Genomic DNA, 22,373 nt, shown 5'->3' with positions numbered 1-22,373 from the left:
TTGAATTTGTGCCTTGACAATCATCAGCAACACTCACAAATAAGGCAGAGCTCCACCACTTGTGGAAATCCATAGCTTACAGGAAGAAAAAAATACATATACAAATTAAATGAAAATATTCAAAATGTCCCTAGAAATGGGATGGAAAAAATTTTCAACTGATAAAAAATTTGTTATCCATCATAATCCATATCTACCGTATCAAATCAAATAAAGTGACTGGGGAAGTGAGAGGAAGTGACGTAAACCATATATATACGCATTCAGACGTGAATGTCAAAAGTAACTCTCTAACTCCAAAACCAATATGGTATATGCATTTAGACATTAATATCAAAAACAATTCTCTATCTCCAAAACTAATGGGCAAAGGGTGGGCAGGAAATATTCTAAGTTCTGAAAAGAAACAAAATTAATTACTCATGTCCTGGATACTCTTCCAGATAAAAGGAAAGAACATCAAATATATTAACATCAATCTTGTTCTGTAAAAGTTCACCAGTGCAATGCCATCACGAAAAAAAGATTCTTACCATATCTGCACATGCACTGTAACAATTATCTGAGACTCGATGTTCTAAATAACCTGAAATTACACATGAAGCAGTCATGAAACAGGGATTAAGCAAAACAACAGATGTCCTGTGAGTAAAAAATGACCTTCACTTTCGACATCAGATTGTGTTTGTTGATGGAGAATCAGATGCTGACACCCAGCTACCTTCATCATCTGAAATCACATCAACTGCTGTTCCCTGACAGAATTTCAATATGAGAACCTAATAAGAATCAAAAGTACAGAGTAGCACAAAAGATTCAGGTCCAATGAAATCAGTAAGAATATGGAGTACATCGGATGAAGTGTCTGAGAACTGTTTGTCGCCTACAGAAGGTGCTACATGACTAGAAGTTTTAATTACAAGAGGATCCGTTCTTGTAAGAATCCCAGGTTCATTTTCATCCGTGACTATATGTCCATTGTCTTCATAACTTGTTGAGGACACAACAAAGTCATCGAACTCAGTTTTCTCATCAGAAACAGCCAGATTTGTTTGTGGTGTATCTATGACACATGACTCCCGGGCATTGTCTCTTTCACGCAAATCCATATAAGCAGTGGTCACATCTGTTCTCCTTAATTTTAAGCCTAGGTGGACTGCAACAAAGAGATAAAAACATACAATGAGAAAATAACAACGTAAATTGACTAATAAATTATCAGCTAAAACAAAGAACAGTTTTTTTACTTAAAAAAAAAGGAGCAGAATTAAACAAATAAAAATTCACTATTATTCCAAGTATTTCATCATAGAACAACACAACTAATAAACAAGGAAAGACATAACATGGTGCATCATCAAATAAAAGTGAAAAGATTCAGATTAAAGCAAAATAAATAATTTATAGCAAATATATTTCTATGGGCATGAAAGGTTAAGGCAAGGTATACCATATCATACCGAACTAGACAGTATGAGGCATACCATACCGTACTAATTCGATACCAATACACAGTATGGGAGCATACCAACACTCAACATGCAGAAACGGTCCTCATACTAGGTGTACCGACATAGTGACAAGATGGCACCAATACGGAAACCGGTACTGAGATAGCGTACCATTAAGGGTTCATAAAAGATCCAAGATTTTCACACTAAATGTCCATCATTTTGAAACCCCTAAATATTTTACCAAAGATGGCATTCAAACACCCCTTGTTAAGTAAGTATTCATTCTCAACATGCATGTAGCAAATGAGGTTGGTAAATGATTGACAAATGATGACCTCTATTAGTAGAATATTTGATCATCAGATCTTGCTTATCTTTGAGATGATGTGTTATATGTATCATGCAGTCGGAGGAGAGAGGGGTTCGAAAGCCCTTTCTGTCCCACTCTCAACATCTCCCCTCCCCCCCCTCAAAAAAACCCTCTCCCTCTCTCTCCCTCCCTTCCTCCCTCTTTATCCCTATCTCTTTTCAACCAAACAAGAGCACCACCCCTATTTTCGTGCAGCCAGAGGAGAGGGGGCTCAAAAGCCCTCTCTCCTTCTCTTGGCCTATCTCTCTCCCCCTCCCTCTCCCTCTCTCTCTCTTTTCCTCTCTTTTCTTCTCCCTCTTCCCCTCTCCCACCAGCAGCCCTGTGTCAGTATGGACCTGGAACAGAATGGCATGGTACCATACCATACAGTCAAGCAACCAGTGAAGGTTCCGATACCAGCACAACATTACCTTGCTATATGCATTAATTGGATGAACATAAACAACAGTTCATATCACATGATTTTTCCACAACACATACAGTACTTGACATCAATCTAGCCATTTCACACAAGTGTAACCAATCATTATTGTGATATTGACCAACAGGGTAGCTTTAGCTATCTTTCTATTGCTCGCGATATTACAAAAGTAGCTTAGGATACTAATCATTGACAATCAGTTCCCTTAATGGAGTGACATGCAGAACAAAGCAATAGCACAGAAACAACATGAAACCAGCATGTACCTCTGAATTTAAAGATCTGATCTTCATAAAGTATAATCAGATGTTATGCAAGAAATGAAGGACTTTAAACCCTCACTATAAGAGCCATATATTTGAAGTTCATCATTGCAATTCCATCTAAATTATTTAGATAGATGCTCATTGCTGATGATAAAACATACTTAGGAAATCATGTTAGTGTCTCTAGGCTAGATTAAACAAACATATGTAATGGTAACAGTCTTTAGATTTTCAGTGTTATGATAGTTCTTCTTAATGATTTTGTTAGATGTCATTCTGTCTCACTTTCAAGAAATTATTAGTTATGAGATCCACTTCTTTGGCAATTATGGTGTTCAAAAAAATGTCTAGCATTGAAAAATTTTTATATCTTAGAGATACTTGCAAGTTGCAATATGCTTTTAAAGCTTCTAATGCTTGAGTTTGTTTTAATCAAGTTTGCCCACTGGCTAGACACACATGCGCTATACCAAAGTTTGCTACACTAGTCAGTACCGTACCACACCGAGCATTCCATACTGTACCAGTACCGAACCAATATATAGTCTTGTGCCATATCGACACTCAATATACCTTGTCATCTCGTACCATACTGCATACAAACACTACAATAGGATGGTACCAGTACGAGATCCAATACCAAGATGACAAATATGTAATTCTAATTCCTAATTTCATAGATTCTTCTAGAATCCCATGTGCTCTTAATTAGTTACTTTCTACCTCGATGATCTTCTAGTGAAAGTAGCCTTGTTAAAAGATAATATTTGGGTGTAACGGCCACAAATGACATTGCTTTTAGGTTTTTATGAAGAGGCTAAGATGGTTATTGGATGAGATTTGCTAATGCATAAGGCAAAAATCAGTTATTTCTAATGACAATCAGTGTTGGATGGTCTGCTTCTACAAGCAACCGATTGAAGCCATTTTGATTTAGCTGCAGATTAAATGATGAACCTGAGCCTCCTCTTTCTCTTCCCTTCTTCCCTTTTCTAAATACTTGCTGGAGTATTAAAATCAGGAAATCAGGTTGGGAGCTGATCGTAATGGGTTTCCTTTGATGGATTAAACTTTGGTTGATAAAAAAGCTTGCAAGTCATAAGTCAAGATTAGATCTTTCTATCAAACAACTTGTCTCTCCGCTAGGTCAGAGTGCACATTGTTGTGGATCTGAGCATAAACCTATATAAACTACTGTATAAGTTCAATACAAGTTCACAACTTTTATCGCTATGAATTCTTTTTCCTTTTGCAGTTATATTGAAGTTTTAGGTCCATGTGGTAGTGAACTACCACACTTTGACACGGTAACCTATGAAATGAAGTGTAGTGGATTATTCCATATTGAGTTCTAAATCATTGGTAAGAGGTATCATTTCTAATTCTTTTATATCATTTCTATTGATTCTGTTTATAAAGCAGATACTCACTTTTATAGTTTTAGATGGCTGTGAAGAATTATTGTCTATGTTAATGAGGTTAACCAGTTTAGTGGTTAATAATATTTTATGTAAACAAGTTATATAGATTATACAAGTTATATAGGCTAATAGGTTACACATGCTAATCAATATAACATGTTTATTAAATAGGTTAAACAAGTCGGATCAAGTTACCTATTTATTAAATATAACAAGTCCAAGTTTGGGACTTTCTGACCCAACCTCACATTGATTGCCACCTCTATTTGGAGGGCATACCGAGTATCCTAGATGGTTGGAAGCATGGAATTCCATACCAGCCCGAACCGGCCAGTACACCCCATAATGAACCGAACCGACTGGGAACCAATCCGATCTGGGCCAAAAAATTGGAAAAACACTCCGACCACACCGAACCGGTCGGTTTGGTGTGGTACAACCCAGAACCATGCGAAACCACGCAATTCTAGTTGGTTTGGCTTGGTTCGACCCCGAATCGAGCCGCACATGAGTGAAAGGTGGAGGGCGGGGAGTAGGGTGGGTAGTAGGTGTCTGGGTAGCTTTTAGGATAACCTTTCAAAAGGTAGAGAAGCAACTTCTCTACCTTTCTTCTTTCGTTTTGTTTTAAATAGAAGAAAAAAAGGAAACAACCACCAACTCGCCAGAGTTTCCGCAATTTCATCAAAATATCAAAATATCTCAACCGAATTCAAGATAATCCAACTATTCCTCACTCCCTTTTTTTTAATTTTTTTGGTCGAAAAATGGCAATAAATAGAAAAATATGAGAAAATCATGCCAAAATTTTTTATTTTGGTATGATTTCATTATACGTTGTAGATCTTTGGATGATCCACACGATGATATTAAAATTATTAATTTTAGTTAATTATATTTTTTTAAATTAAAATATATTTTTGAAATTAAAAATTATAAAAATTTAAAAATTTAAAAAAATAAAATCAAAATATTATTTAAGATAATTAAAGCTACTTTCAGTATAAAATTGATGTCCGATTGTGAAGACTTTGATGCATAATGTGTATAATAGCCTAGACCTAAGTTTGAATAAAATTAAAAAATAAATAGCCTTTAACACATATGTTCATAAGCTTAGAAAAATATATGCAGCATCCATGATATGTTTCTACTTAGATCTAAGCTCAAATGAATTTTTAAAATTTTTAAAATAAAAAATATTTAATTAATTAAATAATAAAAAAATATAACCAATTCAAAAAATATGTAAAATTAGTAATATATTTTAGCTAATTCAGAAGTATTTTTGAAGTACATAACATATTTTTCTGAATTTATGATACTTAAAATTATTTTTTAACACAAAAAATTAAATATAAATAAAAATTATGAAAAATGAGAAATATGAAATATATTATTCAGATATACTTTTCAAGACTTAAAAATTAGATTTTTTTTAGGATGACAAAATTTTATTATCTTTATATAATTATTAAAGTGACGTGCATTGTTAAACTTACAGAAATAAATCCATCAAATAAGAAGGATTTAGAGCATAACATTGGTTAGAATCATGATGAGATGCTCTCAACTCGGTACTATTGGAGACACAAATGATACAACACAGTTTAAGAAAACGATGACTAGGTTGAAGCAGCATTTGACTGATAGTCATCTCGATGTATCCATATGTCGAAAATACCCACAGAAGGTCCGCCAGCTGATGAAGCACTTTGCTGATTTCAATGCAGCGAAAAAGAGGGTAAAACAGAAGATGACAGAGGCAGACCGTCAAGCCGTAGAGCCACCTTCCTATCACTCCGGAGAGTCAGAGATAGCCTCCACTCCAGATAATGAGAAGACACAGATTGAGGCTGCTATTCAGACCAGTCTGGATGATCACACCAACTGGAGGAGATGACCAGATAGAAAGAACATTTTGGACTGTCATACTATGAATCGGGATCCAACTCTATGACCGCTAAGGGAGAGTCCGAGTTCAGAAGGATCTCCTCACTCAGAAAGACCATCAGTAGAGGCAAGCATAATATTTCATCTATATTGAGGTCTTTTGAAAATAGGAGAAAGTTCTCCAGAGGGATTCCAGCATGAGCCACCATTCATGATTTGGATCCACAAGCTTTCTCCAATAAAGATTCAAAGCGGTAGAAGATTGATAGTATGCTGAAAAAAGATATGTGGCGAGTTATTAGATCATGATTTTATTTTAGTCATATTCCAACAAATGCAGCAGGCACCATTAATATCAGTCTGTCATTTCAGCCATATAAGCTGCCGACCCAGATATAGATCCTGCAAGATCTAGAAACACCTATGATGAGCTTTTTGACAATAACAAGAAGGATCTGCAAAGATGAATTTCTTTTTATAAGAATAAATGGTCCAAATACGGACTAATGGTGATGTATGATAGTTGGACCAATCCTACCATGTGAAACATTATCAACTTCTTGACATATTATGATGGAAAAAAAATTTTCACAAGTCAATTGATACTCCAGATAAGGTGCACAACGCCACGTATATTCTTGAACCAATGGAGGAGGTGATTGATGCGGTAGAAGAGCAGAATGTCATACAGATCATCATAGATAATGGGCCACAGTATAAAACCGTCGGAGAGTTAATGATGAAGCGATAACCGTATATTTACTCGTCCACATATGCTACACATTGCATCGATCTCATTTTGATGGATATTAGGAAGCTTCGTAGGGTGCAGCAGGCAGTGGACTCAATCCAGACTTTACTAGATTCATCTACAATCATACATAGATCCTGTCATTGATGCGGACATATATTAAAGAGAAAATCTTAAGACCATATGTCATACGATTTGCTACAAACTATATAGCACTTGATAGCTTTTTAGACAAGAAAGCAGCCTTGCGTCAGATGTTTATCAATACTGAATGGCAGAAGAGCAGATATGCGAGAATCGATACTAAAAAAAATCATATGGAGAACTTGATGACAAATCAATTATTCTAGCAATGGATCGATAAAACAGTGAAGGCTATCAAATCGTTATACAAAGTACTTCAGACTGTGGACAGTAAAAGATAACCCCAGATGGACTTCTTGTATCACATGATGGAGAGGATAAAGAAATAGATCAGTGAGATAGATCCAAACATGCTCAGGAATCATCAGCATAATTGAGCGACAATGGGACAATCAGATGAGTAGGGACTTGCAACTAACTGATAAGCACAAAATTAAAAATCCTCTAAAAATTTTTCTTCTCTTGTACTTAAATAAGTTTACTTAATCATTTATACAATTAATCTGCAGCTTACTATCTAAATCTGATGTTCTAGTATACCATATCTGGGATAGATATGGATAACGAACTTCTGACTGCTCTCCATAACGTGATATATAAGATGATATCCGATCCAAAAATCACATCTATATGTCTGCAAGAGATATGCTAGGTTAACTAAGGTGTGAGCATTTAACTGAATCCGATCTATAATCAATAACATATTTGTTAACTTAACAAATATATTTTCTACAGATGAAACAGTTTAGAAAGGAGACAGACAATTTTGGAGTCTCATCGACTGTCGTAAGAAAAAAAAAATGATGAATCCAGATAAATTAAAAATCAATAATCACAAGAGTTTGTTGATATTACATACCTACTAATTTTATGCAATCGGATACATAATTTTGCTGAATATTTTTACAGCTGAATGATTGATTCATTTTAGATAGTATGTAGATAATTTTAAAGGTGTGGTTATCCACATTCTTTTCAGACGGTCTCCTCTAATGGCTATGAGTGTAATTGATCAACTTTCGTCCTCATCCACATCAAACAAAGAAACTGTAAACACTTCAACGATCTTGTATACGTTCATTATAATCTAAGATTAAGACTAAAATGCATCCAAAAGGAAGTACAGCTAAGTCTACGGATGCGACGATAGATGATTATGCTATTGATGATGAGGATCAGATGATCAGATGGCTTACAAACCAGCAACAGGAACCAGAGCTTGATGAGCTAGAATCCACTTCACGACCAACTAATTTGGTAGCTAGGAAGATTAGGATGGATCCAGGACAATAGGCAGATAGAAATATTTCATATAACATTCCAGCTAATCAACCACAGCCTGAAGGATCACAGGAGAGTCATTCATCACATGACTCTATGTCTGAAATATTCTTCCAAAGATTTAAGCAAAAACTATAAAGACGAGATCGGTCATCTCAATCAGAAAGAAGACATCCATTCTTCCAGGCACAACAAAGTCAATCACAGAGGGGCACGAAGGAAGGTTAAGCAACTGCTCAGCAAAAAATAAAGAAAAAAGAAAGATAATTGCAGCCTCGCCAAGAGTGGAGTTAGTTCACTTAAATTCAGAGCAAGAAAAGTGATGATAGTAGTCATGGATCTGATGACCAGAGAGAGTGGAGGACAAGAAACCATCGTTCGTAAGATACAGTCGCAGGATGATCTTCGATTCACCGGTGAGTCCCAGTATATGCATACCACACAAGATAGGAACCACGGTACATGAGTTGGTAAAATCTGTGAGGATACGACTTTATATAGACCATGGGCTCCTAGAGATTGTTCAGCACATGATACAAATGTAAATGACCTTCCATGTGAAGTAAAATTCATGGATGTATCAAATTCATCCTCGCATTATGGATCCTATTATCTGCAGGCAACTTATAATCCATATGGATATGGATATGGATATGGTACGCCCGAAATATCGTCTTCCAGTGACTACTATTCTATACAGTCCGAAGCATCTTACGGATCAAATTTTGCTGTCGATATATTTGGATGGATCCCTCCACAATCGTACTATCAATCCGAAGACACCTCTCAAAGTCAGAGCTTAAACGAGAGATCTAAGATGTCTTATAATCCAGAGTAAATGCCTTATAAGATAAGCATTCAAAACTACAATGCTGCTTAATTAAAGAGATGGGTTAATATTCCTTCTGATTATGTGGATGATCCAAATATCCATGAGAGTTATAGATACTCGATGAGAAATTAGATCAATAGATATCTTGAGGTTAGTACATTGTTCTTTGTAGTTTGTACTCTAAATATATTTAATATGCGGTTTTAATTTTTTTTATTTTATTTCGAAGTGATAGAAATATTATATAATATAAATGAACATTAATTTGGATCTAAAATAATTCAAAAAGTTTTAAAAAAAATTGATTGGATTGAAAAGAAAATGAAAAAATGAAAAAAAAAATGTGCCGACATGGAACCAGCACACCTGACCATTCTAAGTGTCGGTACGGTATCGATACCATACCGATCAAGAACCAGTACGGATCCCAATATCAGTTCCAAAAACCTTGGTTGGAAGAGGTTAGCATAGGAGGGTAAACAATTTCTCTAAGCTGATTCCAAATATTTGAGGATAGTGGAAATCATCTTGGAGAACAAATCTTGTATCCTAATTTTTGGCAATCATATGATCTACAAGCTCCCCAATAAATCAAGTTTTCTCTACCTTTGCTAGCCAATTTTGTTGTGTTAGCATTGCTTCTTTTAAACATCTAGTGGTGTAGAGAACTTGTCCTGAAATAGCTTATTTGGGCATGTAAACAAACCCTTAAGGTTGTGTTTGGTGCATTGCTAGGCAGTGATAATCTAGATTACCTGATAATCTAGATTACCTGAAATCTGAATAGATTGCCAGTAATATTGATTACTGTGTTTGGTACACACAGATAATGTTGCAGTAAAATTATTGAGAATCTTGATTGACATATTTGTATAACAATCAGATTACTGGTAATGTAACATCAAATTTTCAAAATATCCTTAAATCAAATTTATTAAAAATCACATCCCATGCACAAATTTTTCAATTTTTCAGAATAAAAGAATAAAAATATATTATATATTATATTATATATTATATATTATATTACATATGATATATAATATAACATATTATATTATTATTTTTATTACTCTATTTTTTATTTTATATTATTATTTTTATTAATAATAAATTATTATATTATTATTTCACTGTGTTTGGTACATGCTATTCTCAATCCCCGTCGGAGCAAGATCCCACTGGAGAGAGATCCGACTGGCGAGAAGAAACAAAGAAGAAGAAGGGCATGAGAAGATCCATCCCTCCTCTTCTCCCGACGACCATGCATGACCGTCCGAGCAAGAGGCGGTGATCCCGACGGGGCGGAGGCCCTTCATTTCTAGTCTCTCTTTTCCGTCATCCGATATGGTGTCGCCTGCGGCAATCGACGGCACCGCATCCCTCTCCCTCCCAGTGCGGTCGTTCCGCACAACGCCACCTGCGGCGACCAGCACACTGCGCCCTTTCTTTTTTTTCTTCCACACGGCGTTGATCGGCACGACGTCGATTGCGGTAATGAAACATCATCTCCTTTACGCCCATTAGCGGCAGACGAACGGGGACTGACGGCGGTACGCCAACGACCATGCTTCCAGGCGGCCATCAGCTGGATTTGGTGGTGGAAGAGTTGCCGGTTTGGCCCTCTTTCCTGTCGTTGGAGGAGCAGTTGGGGAGGTTGGGGGGAGGCACGGGTTTCCAACAAGTGGCGTCGATGGGGAGGGAGGCACTTTCGTCCAAAAATTTTATTACAAGATTATCTCATGGGAGGTAATCTAGATAGCCACCCCTCTCCTTGGTAATCCAAATTACCTCATGGGAGGTAATCTGGATTACCTGATAATCAGATTATCAATCCACAAAGCATACCAAACGTAGTAATCTGGTAGGGCCCCTTTAAATTACTAGCAATCTGAATAGATTGCCAGCTACCAAACGCAACCTAAGAGATGTATAATCTCATATAGAAGAAAGTTGCATGTGCAATGCAAGTCACTATATGACCAATCATCTTAATTTTATTTTCCTAGTTCATGATTTTCTACAACATTGACTTTGTAACTCCTCTTTGCTCTTGCCCATAAGCCTTCAATCCATGATTAGGGGTGACAAGAGTCGCAACAACTCATTTTTGATTTGGTCAATATTCTAACATTGTTGCTACAAGCTCAAATTGAATCCCCCTCAAAGTACCAATGAGACGATTCGATCGTAAAATCTCTTACAACCTACCTAACTCAAGATAAAACGCATATCAAGCACAAAGGAATCCCTTACTAATCTCCTCAAATCGATGTTTTAAAACCCAAATGGAACACGATGAAGCTGCCAACCTGCCACTTGCTAACTATTTTAAATCTCGTCACTATAGGGAGTTAGAAAATGTTGCCTATAGTTTAGAGTTACCGCTGGAGGTTTCTTTTCAAACCATAGCATGTTTCATAAGATGTTATGAAACAAGCAAAAGTGAAATTCCCACAATACTGGTCATCAACATAAAACACCATAAAACATCTTGGCTTCAATTTCCAGCCTAATGTTACATCTTTATTCTCAATCCTCATCGACAACAAGAAAAGCCACAACCACAGAATGGTAGCAATCAAAGATGGATATATGTTAGGGTGGTGAAAAAGATTAGGTGCAAAGGTCACGGTGGCTAGACAAGGTGACAAAGGTGGGGCAATAATGATGGTTTAAAGAGATAAGGTGGGCCAGAAGGGCCGAAAAAAAATTAGGGTATAAATTGATAGCTATGGAAGATATACAATAGGCAAAGAAGTTGTCAGTTCAGGATAAAAGATAGATTGACGATAGATGAGCAGCCAAAAATTAAGGCCATTTGTGCAAGTCATGCAAACTAGTAACAAATAGCATAGGAGGGAGCTACACAAGCCAGCAGCAAAACAGGCAGACTGTTTCTCGCATTATTTAGGTGGGAGAGAGCGAGGATGGAAAGGAAAACAAAGAGGGAAACAGAGGGGGTATTAAGGCAACTTCTTACACGGTAATTTAACAGAGGAAGTCTAAAAGAGAATGGAAAAGAAAAGTGCATCCTTATGGGTCATGACATTAATAGAATTTTTTTCAACCTATAAAGTGCAGGCCATTACAAGGGCTAGAGAATTCTTTAAACATTATCCATAAGGATCCTTTTTTCTTCTTTAATATTGGATAGCTTGTTACAATATTATTTAAAAGTGTCACAAGTTACTAGAAGATACTCCTCCATCAAACCAAACCCTCAAATTGGTCATTGTAATTTCATGGTAAATATTGAGTAGATAATGTTGATCAAGAAAAGTTTGAGTGTAAACAATAGTAAATTGTGAGCAGGGCAATAACACAGTAGCTTGGCTCCTCCAAATGGAGGAGTCTTAATTTTGAAACTTGGGAGCTGTTTCCCAAGTGTTTGGACATGGATAATTCCACTAGATGGATCTTCCCTCCATTCCTTCTATAAAAAAATGATAGAACAAGTTTTAAAAGGAAATGGAACAATATCTTTATGACCAATGCTCGAATGCTTTGGCTCGCTGGAGAGAATCTTATGTAGCGGATCACTATATTTGGTATTTATAATGTTCATTCCAAACATGTGGTGGAATGGTAAGGATCACTCAGAACAGGACTAATTCCCATCTCATCTTTGTTGCTCCCGAGGTCCATACAATGAAAATCATCATGTCTCCAATACACAGATCACTTGCTCAAAAATAGCATGCACATCTAAAAACTGGAAAGCCAAAATACCAGTGACCCATAGATAGATTTCAACAAGGCCAAAACATCTAGCAAAACAAATTCTTTGGAGGATGTATCAGGGACCAGAACTAACAGAAGGATCAATAAATTCTATTTGGATAAAATCCATATTTTCCATAAGACGATATTCTACTAGCTAGCCAACTGGACGCCTAAATCTCAGAGATGATCGACTTCACTGTACCATGTGCCAGCATAAAATTTGAATTTTTGATGGTATAATTGACAGATGCACTGTTTAGCAGATAGCAAAGAGTTTGCCAGGTTGACCCAGAGGGTTTTCCCAGCATGCTAGAAATACCACTTTAAACGAAGAGAGACCATAAATTTCCCTTTTTGACTACAATTTATCCCTCGAATCACAGAAACCCAGAACATCTGTGTTTCAGATTCGCAAAACGATTCAGAACGAAATTAAGCAACAGAATCGACAGATTAAGCAAATCTAAATCAGGGTTTCAGGTTTCAAGTGGGAGAGGGGCTTACATGCCTCAAGAAACTGATACTTGGTTTCGGCTTCCTTCAACTTGGACTGGAATTTGGACGCGAACTTCCTGGACGCCGCCTCCACGGCCTCCTCCACTTCGTTGAAATCGTAGACGGAGAGATTCTTCTGCGAGGAACACCTCATCGCAGGCCAAAACTCAGCTGATTCGAACCCGGAAACCCTAGCTTCGGGCCCCGGACGACGGATCTCCCCTCGGCGATGGTGGAGAAGGAATCCAAACTAGGGATTTGTCCGAGCATGAGAGGGACAAATGGAAGAAGAGGGAGGAGAGGGATCGCCTTCTAATGCATCGGTTGTAGGAGAAGAAAAGGAGCGAGCATTAATTAGGGAGGGAAGGACGGATCGAGAGTAGGCTGAATTTGGAAAAGTACTAACCCGATTTTATCCCCCATTTACAATTAGCCCGGGATAAGGGCCCAAAAACATCACATTTTGCACGTCGGGATAGTTATCCCGATACAGTTGGGTCCAACTGGGTATAACCCGGGTCCACGGTTCCCGTATCGGAACGGGCATCCCCGGTTGCCCGCTTGGGTGTCCTAATTTAGACTTTTTAAACCCAAGAATGCCCCTCCCGGACAATTCAAATAGTATGATATATTTACTAACAATAATAACATTAATTATATTATTATTAAAAATATAAATAGATGGGATCAGATCGTAAGTGATCTTGATCCAACCAAATTTTTTTGGTTGAATTTAAATATTAGACTCAAATTTAATCTAATAAAAAATAAAATCGAATCGAATCTATGTATAACTCGATCTTAATCTATGAGATACGGATCCAGTCCGAATCTTAATCGGTTTGGGTCTGGATTATAAAAAATAAATTTAATAAGTACCAAATAAAAAGCACTATTTTATATGGTAATATTATTTGAGGACTTGTTTTTCTTCGATGTGTGCTCTTTATTATTTGTTTATATATCAAGTTTTGGATTATTAAGGAGATACTAAATCTATTATTTGTTCTTAATCCATATCTAGTTTTACTTATGTTCTTGTCCCTGTTAATATTTCTAATAAAGTCTATGAAGCTCAAATAAGTATTAAGATCCAACCATTGAGTGCATATAAAAATGAGTACCAAGATGTTTGATATATTTTGAAAAGTTAGTGATGATAGCCAACAATATTTGATCAATAAAATCTTGATTTTTTTCCAACATGTGTGTACAGTCTTGACAAATGAAGGTAGGAGAAAGTCAGGAAATTTAATTTTATCTATTTTTAAATTAGTATACTTCTATCACTTCTATAATATATGAATAAATATTTTAATTTTACCTTCATCATGCTTTATTTTGACATATATTTAAAACCTTGAATGAAGTTGATAGTACAGCAAAAATATAAATTTAAAAGAACCTTCTAAAGAACTGAAAGATTGTAATTATGAAAATAAATGAAGAAATAAAAAAAATAAAAAGAATAGAGCTTTGAACTTCAATAAATAGAGGAGAATCAAACCAAAGAAAATAATCATAGTTGGATCTTGTATTGGATTCGAGTCGGATCGCATCGGATCATTTATCTCAAGATCCAAATTAATCTACAAATCTCTATGGATCGGATCGGATCGGACCGGATCAAAATTTAGCAATCCAAACCCAACCCCAAAAATGAAATGGGTCCAATTTTAGAACCCAACCTAGATTCATGGGTTTTTTAAAACAATTCGGATCGGATCAGATCACGGGTCAATCTGATCTATTTGCAATCATAGATATTATATGGTACAATATTTTTGTAATACAATACAATATAATATAATATCATATAATATCGAAGTATTATTATTTAGATAATAATACTAACAAAAATATTATATATCAGTGGTGTGTTATATTGGTATTACAACATACTGATATGCTATTATGTTTCTTATATAAAGTAATAAATCATCATTAATAACAAATTATGTTATTCTTATACAATATAACTTTTTAGTATATTATAATGATGATGATACATATTTATAGTAATATAAAATATATCATTTATTATAACATTATATTAATTAGCTATAATATACATTACATGTAAATAGGGCTAGCTCTAGCATGAAATGATTATTTATTATAGACAATCTTATATCAAATTATTATTTTACTATCTTAATTCTTTAATATATCTAGTATAATATTAAAATTATTTGGTATTATTTCTAATTACTAAACAGCCCTAGAGTAAAGAAACTTGTTGAGGTGAACCAGCTAAGTCTACCTAGAAAATTTATTTTAATCCTTGGAAAAAGTATCAAAACTAGAATGACAACTTCTTGGCCAAAAATAGGTTTTGTAATACCTTGCTTTATACTGGCACCGGTTGTGCTTACCTCTGAAGAATTGAAATATTATCCTCAAAGGCCCGTTCTATTTCCAAACTAAGCCTAAGAATTAATGCTTCAACTTCAAGAGTTAATTTTGGTATCTAAAAAGCACATTGTTAATTGTTGCCTAAAAATGTCGAGATACTTGATATACTTATCAATGTATTAGCTAACTAAAGAATATGAATAATGAAAATATCAATACATGATAAATGATTATAAATCATAGTTCTATTGAGCTAAACATAAGCAGGTTGGGCATTGTTTATGGTTAGCTCATTTATTTCAAGCTAAAGTCCTGGTTCATACTCCACGTGCTCTTTTGGTGAGGGAGGAAAGTTCCTAAACTCTAAGGTTGTATTTGGTACATCGTCAAGCAATCTTAGAAGGTAATACAGATTACCTTCAAGATAAATTACCATCATTAAATTGTCAATAATATTGATTACCGTATTTGATACACAGATAATATTGCAATAAAATTACTGAAAATCTTGATTGATATGTTTGAAATGACAATCAGATTATCGGTAATGTGAAATCAAAATTTTAAAATATCTCTAATAATTTTTGCCATGATGCTCTTCTATTTCTCTTGTGAGAAGTAACGAAAGTGATGTGGGTGTGGTGGTAGCATAGAGAAGTGACGAATCGAGAGATATGGGGAACAGTAGATACTAAGGGGTGGGGAGGGGACGAGCATGTGTGGAGCTATGAGGATGGTGGGGATGGGCGTGAGGGAGTCATGAGGGGTTGGTGAGGGATAAGGGTGGAGGAGCAACCAGCAAGCAAAGAGAAATGGAAGAGCCGCGGGCTGGGGATGCATATGGAGGGGAGTGAGGGGAGGGGGGAGGGTTGGACAATGGGTTTTGTGTGATTTTTTTGAAGCACTATTTTATCAAAATTCTTTATTATAATATTACCAAAAAAATAATAATCTAAATAGCTATTTCTCTCCAAGATAATCCAGATTGCCTTATGCCTCAGGATTACTCAGACAATCTAGATTACCATAAAAAAAATGTACTAAATATAATAATTTAAATTATTATATTAAATTATCAATAATCTGAATAGATTGTTAGCTATCAAATGTAACACGAAAAAGAGGCCCAAAAACAGAGTCTTTTTTCCGACCGAAAATCGGCGACGCTCGTCACCGGCCGCCGCGCACAAGGGCATGGGAGGAAGGGGAAGGAAGAGGGGAAGAAGAGAAAGACTTACCTCGGCCTCCGGTGACCTCACCGGCGAGCAATCACGACGAGAAATCGGACGGTGTCCGCGGCTTCGATCGAGAAAGACGGAGAGAAAGAGAGAGGGAGGAGGCCGATGTTCGATCTCAAGGGAGAGGGGGTCTTTTTATAGGGGACCCTAGGACTCCGAGAGATCTTAGGATTCCCGGTCTCGCCCGGATCTCACCGGAGAAGAAGACTCCTATCGGGAGTCTTCTTCCCGATTTGATCCCCTGTTTGTTTTTTTTTTTTTTTTTTTTGTGGGCTTTGGTGGGCTGAATTGGTTTTGGGCTATAACATTCTTCACCCCTAAAAAAAAATTTTGTCCTCGAAATTTTTCATACCTGTCACCATTGTATTGGAAGCCTGTGGATTCTGTTGAGTAAGCGCATAGACTCTTCCCTGGATTTTAGAAATCTGTCCACCACCCTTATGTTGTCCTTCATAAGTTCTTTGGCCAACTTGATTTTCAGTATTTAGCAGGCAGCTAGCAATTTTATGATTCATCTGACCACATTTGAAACAAGCACCTGTATTCCAATAGCAATCCTTGTCTGCATGATTTTTGCCACATCTGGAGCACGGCTCACCATCAATCTGTTGAGTCTTATTGTCTACTGCTCCCTTAGCTGATCTTTTGATATTTTTATTATTCTGCCCTTGTGTATCATTTGATTTTGCTCTCTTTCTTTGCCTTCTTTCTCTTTCCATGCGTTCTTCATTGACTTCCCTTTCAATTATCAGTGCTTTGTTTACCACATCTGCATAAGTTGTCAATTCATATGGAACCACTTATTTTCGAATTTCAGTTCTCAGTCCCATCTCGAACTTGTGAACACGTTCTTGCTCACCATCCACTAATCTCGAAGCAAATTTTGCTAACTCTGTAAATTTTGCTTCATATTCAGTCACACTCATACCCTTTTGCTTCAAATAAATAAACTCTTGCTCTTTCTGGATCCTTATACTCCGAGGAAAATACTGATCATAGAATGCAATCCAAAATCTTTCCCAGGTAAGTATTTCGCCGTCTTGTTCATGCTTGCGCTGTAGTCGCTGACACCAGTTGTATGCTTCTCCTTGTAGTAAATAAGCTGCATATCGAATCTTTTCTTCATCAAGACACTCTTGGACAGCGAAGGCCTTCTCCATCTCCATTTTCCAGTTATCAGCCTCCAAAGGTTCAGTAGTCCCCTTGAAAGCTGGAGGAGCAAGCTTTTTAAATTTTGAAATGTTGTTCCGTTGTACTGGTTGCTCTCCATGTTGTGGTGGTGGATGCTGATGTTGTTGTGTATCTCGTTGTATCTGCTGTTGTTCAAACATTTGCTGCTGTATTTGTTGTTGCGCTTGTACCATCCTGATTAGGGTCTGCATTAACTGAGCCATATCTGGTTCTTGACGTGCTCTCGAAGCACTCCCATTAGGATCTACGACTCCCTCCTCCTGAGGGGTGCCACTGGTCAGATGGGGAGTGCTACCATCCTATGGTTGTGATGTCTCTCTTGCAATTCCTTGAGTAGTTCTTGTCATTCTACGGGGAAGCATGATAACCTTGTAGTAGTAAAACCTTATTAGATTCATTGATCTATTTATTAGGATGGGTTTATTATGATGCTCATACTCTAACGTCCCAATATTCTTAATGTTTACCCACCTATACTCATACTATGTCAAATTCTATGTGTCATAATTTATCCACTTATGCTCTGATACCATATTAATTGTCACTCCCCCAGCCCGAGATTGCGAGCAGGAGGTCGCGGCAACCGCCGCATACTTATGAAGAACTCTCTCCATAAGCATGCAAGGCATCTCATCACGATATCAATGCATCACAGCGGAATAAATTCAAATATTTATTATTCAACTCTAATTCACGTAATTAGAATAAATATCTTACATCCGATAAAATTTTACTAAAAAAAATAAAACAATAGATCTAAGTTCAATGAAGTTGACAATGCTAAATCTCGCCTCTAAAAGCTCTGTCCCAATATTTCTTCCTACGTTCGAAATTAATTATCTGAATCTGAAAAATAGAAAGAAAGGTAATGAGCTAGACAGCCCAGTAAGTAACAAATATCTCAACTAGATAATTCAGATATTATATAATTTTCAAAAAAAATATTGCAAATAAACATAGAAATATATTTCATGCTAATTTAATACAAATCCAATATTTTCAAATATTCATATATAATATAATCATAAAATCGATTCGATTCAAAACACTCGAAACTCAACAGCCTCGACTATGACCAACGTTTAACCCCCATTGACGGGGTCCACAAAATACCAGCGCACAACCCCCACTGGCAGGATCCACAAACATCAGCGCATAACCCCCACTGACAAGGTCCACAAACACCAGCGCACAACCCCCACTGGCAGGGTCCACTGAGTACCAACGTATAATCCCCATTGACGGGGCCTTACTGAAGCATAGTTAGGCTGAAAGCATAAATTCGATCTGTATCAAAACACTTTGTATCATAATATATCATAATTTTTCACTGAACATATGCATAAATCGACGTACCATAATATTTCAAAAGCACTTTTCTTTCAAAACATAATTTCATAAATCATGCATAATTTTCAGAGAATAATTATTTATTTTCAGAATAAATATGAAATATCTCGAGAAGATGATTCATTACTTACCTTTCACGGAGCACTGAACGAATAGATCGACTAACTTCTAGTAGATTCTTCCGCGCCTATTATCCAAAATTATATTTTTACATTAATTTTAATTCAAAATTAAATCTAAACAAATCCCAATTCAAAACCTCATTTAAAATCGACTCCTTCCTAAACTCGATCAAAATCATCAGATGAAGCTTTCCACTTCGCTAATCTTAGAGGAATAACTTTAGAGAGAGAGAAATCCATCAAGAGAGAGAAATAATCTAGAGAGAGAAAATTCTAAAGAGAGAAAGTAGAGAGAGAAAGTCCAATTCTAGAGAGAGAAAGTCAGGGTTCAGACTGAAAGAAAAGAGAGGAGAGAGAGAAACTCTCTCTCTCTTATCATTTTTTTTAATTATTTTTATTTATTTATTTATTTATATATATATATATATATAAGTATATATATATATATATATTTTTTGTTATTATTATTATTATCATATTTATTTTTTTTTCTTTTCTTTTCTTTTCTTTTTCTCTTTTTTTTTTCTTTTTTTTCTTTTTCTTCTTTTTCTTTTCTTTTCTTTTCTTCTTTTCTTTTCTTTTTCTTTTCTTTTCTTTTTCTTCTTCTTCTTCTTCTCGGCTCTTCCCGCGTCGGAACAGGGGACGGTGGTTCTCCGACCTTGATCGGCCGTTCGGGCCGCAGCCGCCACGGCGGAGGCTGGCGGCAGAGGGGGGCCACTCCTCCGGTCACGGAGGAGCGTGGCCAGCGATCGATTGCGATCGCCGGCGTCGGAAAATTCACGAAAAAAAGGCCCAAAAATAGAGTCTTTTTTCCGACCGAAAATCGGCGACGCTCGTTGCCGACCGCCGCGCACAAGGGCATGGGAGGAAGGAGAAGGAAGAGGGGAAGAAGAGAAAGACTTACCTCGGCCTCCGGTGACCTCACCGGCGAGCAATCACAATGAGAAATCGGACGGTGTCCACGGCTTCGATCGAGAAAGACGGAGAGAAAGAGAGAGGGAGGAGGCCGATGTTCGGTCTCAAGGGAGAGGGGGTCTTTTTATAGGGGATCCTAGGACTCCGAGAGGTCCTAGGATTCTCGGTCTCGCCCGAATCTCGCCGGAGAAGAAGACTCCTATCGGGAGTCTTCTTTCCGGTTTGATCCCCTGTTTTTTTTTTTTTTTTGTGGGCTTTGGTGGGCTGAATTGGTTTTGGGCTATAACAGGATATCTTGGAGATGTGGTTGATATTTGAAAGTACCTTGTGCATGAACAAATACAATGTGATTTGTGCTCCATTTATTGGAATCAATCATCATTGGAAAAATATATCCCATGGTTGTGCATTTTTATTTGATGAAACTATATCATCACAGTCATTTGCATCTTTTTTGAAGGCAATGGAGAACAAGGCACTAAAACAAAAGGTTTTTTCAAATATAAAATATCATTTGTATGAGTCGCACACTGCGAAGAACGGCGCTAACAATGTTGGCCGTCTTTGTGGAAAACTTGGATTTAGGAATGAGTATTTAAATTCTTGCATGGCTATGAGCCTTTGCAAGAGTTTGATCACACTTGGTAAAAAATAGTGAAAGAATGGAGCGTTGGGGGAGAATAAGTGGCTTAATAAATTATATGAATTGGGGTAACTGTTGTTCAGCAATTAGTACCGATACTTGTTCTGCTAGCATTAAATGGACGTACAAAAGTGAGAAGTACAAATAGTGTATTCCATCATATGACAACCAAGCAATGAAATGTCATGTAAGTAATGTGAATAGCACAATTTGTGTGTGCGTGTGAGAGTACTAACTTGATTTTCTGGATAGGTTCGTATTTGCAAGTTCACACAGTGCTTTATCAAATTAATTTAAAAAAAAAATTATTTATAAAAATAATATAATTTTTAATTTATTTATCAGATTAATATAAAAAAATAAAATATTATTTTGAATGGTGTTTTATCATCGTCACGTCACCTCTTATTTTCTACATAAACGACGTCAAAAAAAAAAATTAAAATCATTAAAACAAATGACATTTTTAAAATACCATATTATTTGACGATTTAAATTTTTTTTTCAAAAAAATAAATAAAAAAATAGAAAAAAATAAAAATTATAATTTTAAATTTATAAAAAAATAAAAATTATAATTTTGATAAAAATAAAAATTATTATTTAAAATTAGTATCCCCATTTTAAATTATTTTTTTAAAAAATATCTAAAATAAATTTGTGTAAAAAAAATTAAAATTACCATAAAAAGAATTGAAAAAAAATAGAAACTATAATTCTAAATTTTAAGAAAATAAAAATTTTAATTTTAATTCAAATAAAAATCATCATTTCAAATTACAATCTCTTTTTCAAATTAATTTTTTTAAAAAATATCATAAAATAAGAAAAAATGAAAAAAATGAGAAAAAAATAAAAATTATAATTTTAAATGTATTTTAAAGAATAAAATTCTAAGTTTAATTCAAATAAAAATATAATTTTAAATTATTTTCTTCATTTAAAATTATTTTTTTAAAAAAATATTTCAAAAAGAAATCTTAAAAAATTAAAAAATAAAAAATATCATAAAAAAATGAGAAAAAAATGAGAAAAAAATAAATTTTTTTATTTTTCATTTAAAAAAATAAAAATTTTAATTTTAATTCAAATAAAAACATCATTTCAAATTATTTTTCCCATTTAAAATTAATTTTTTTAAAAAAATATGTCAAAAAAATTAAAAAAAGTGCCATAAAGAAGCAAAAATTTTAAAAAATAAAAAAATTATAATTTTAAATTTAAAATAAATAAAATTTTTAATTTTAAATAAAATAAAAAATATCATTTCGAATTACTTTCCCGATTTCAAATTATTTTTTTTAAAAAAAATTTCAAATAAAGAAGAAAAATGAGAAAAAAATAAAAATTATAATTTTAAATTTTTAAAAATAAAAATTAAAATTTTAATTCAAATAAAAAATATAATTTTAAATTATTTTCTCTATTTAAAATTAATTTTCTTAAAAAAATATCCCAAAAATCTTAAAAATTAAAAAAATTAAAAAATATCATAAAAAAGAAAAAAT

At 35.1% G+C, this 22,373-nt stretch overlaps 1 protein-coding gene across 1 annotated transcript; it reads right to left on the bottom strand.

The window, feature by feature from the left end:
• Positions 1-721: 721 nt before the first annotated feature.
• On the bottom strand, positions 722-13,458 carry LOC140851980 (uncharacterized; the record flags this gene model as incomplete). The annotated part of the gene is given in 3 exon segments (XM_073244494.1): positions 722-755; positions 852-1,156; positions 13,061-13,458. Coding segments are annotated over 3 exon segments (484 nt in total), but the record flags the coding sequence as incomplete, so codon positions are not given.
• Positions 13,459-22,373: the final 8,915 nt, after the last annotated feature.

The sequence above is a fragment of the Elaeis guineensis genome, chromosome 10 (genome assembly GCF_000442705.2).
Source record: "Elaeis guineensis isolate ETL-2024a chromosome 10, EG11, whole genome shotgun sequence".
Taxonomy (NCBI): domain Eukaryota; kingdom Viridiplantae; phylum Streptophyta; class Magnoliopsida; order Arecales; family Arecaceae; genus Elaeis; species Elaeis guineensis.
The sequence above is the reverse complement of the archived record's forward strand: the minus strand, read 5'-3'. Positions and strand labels throughout refer to the sequence as shown.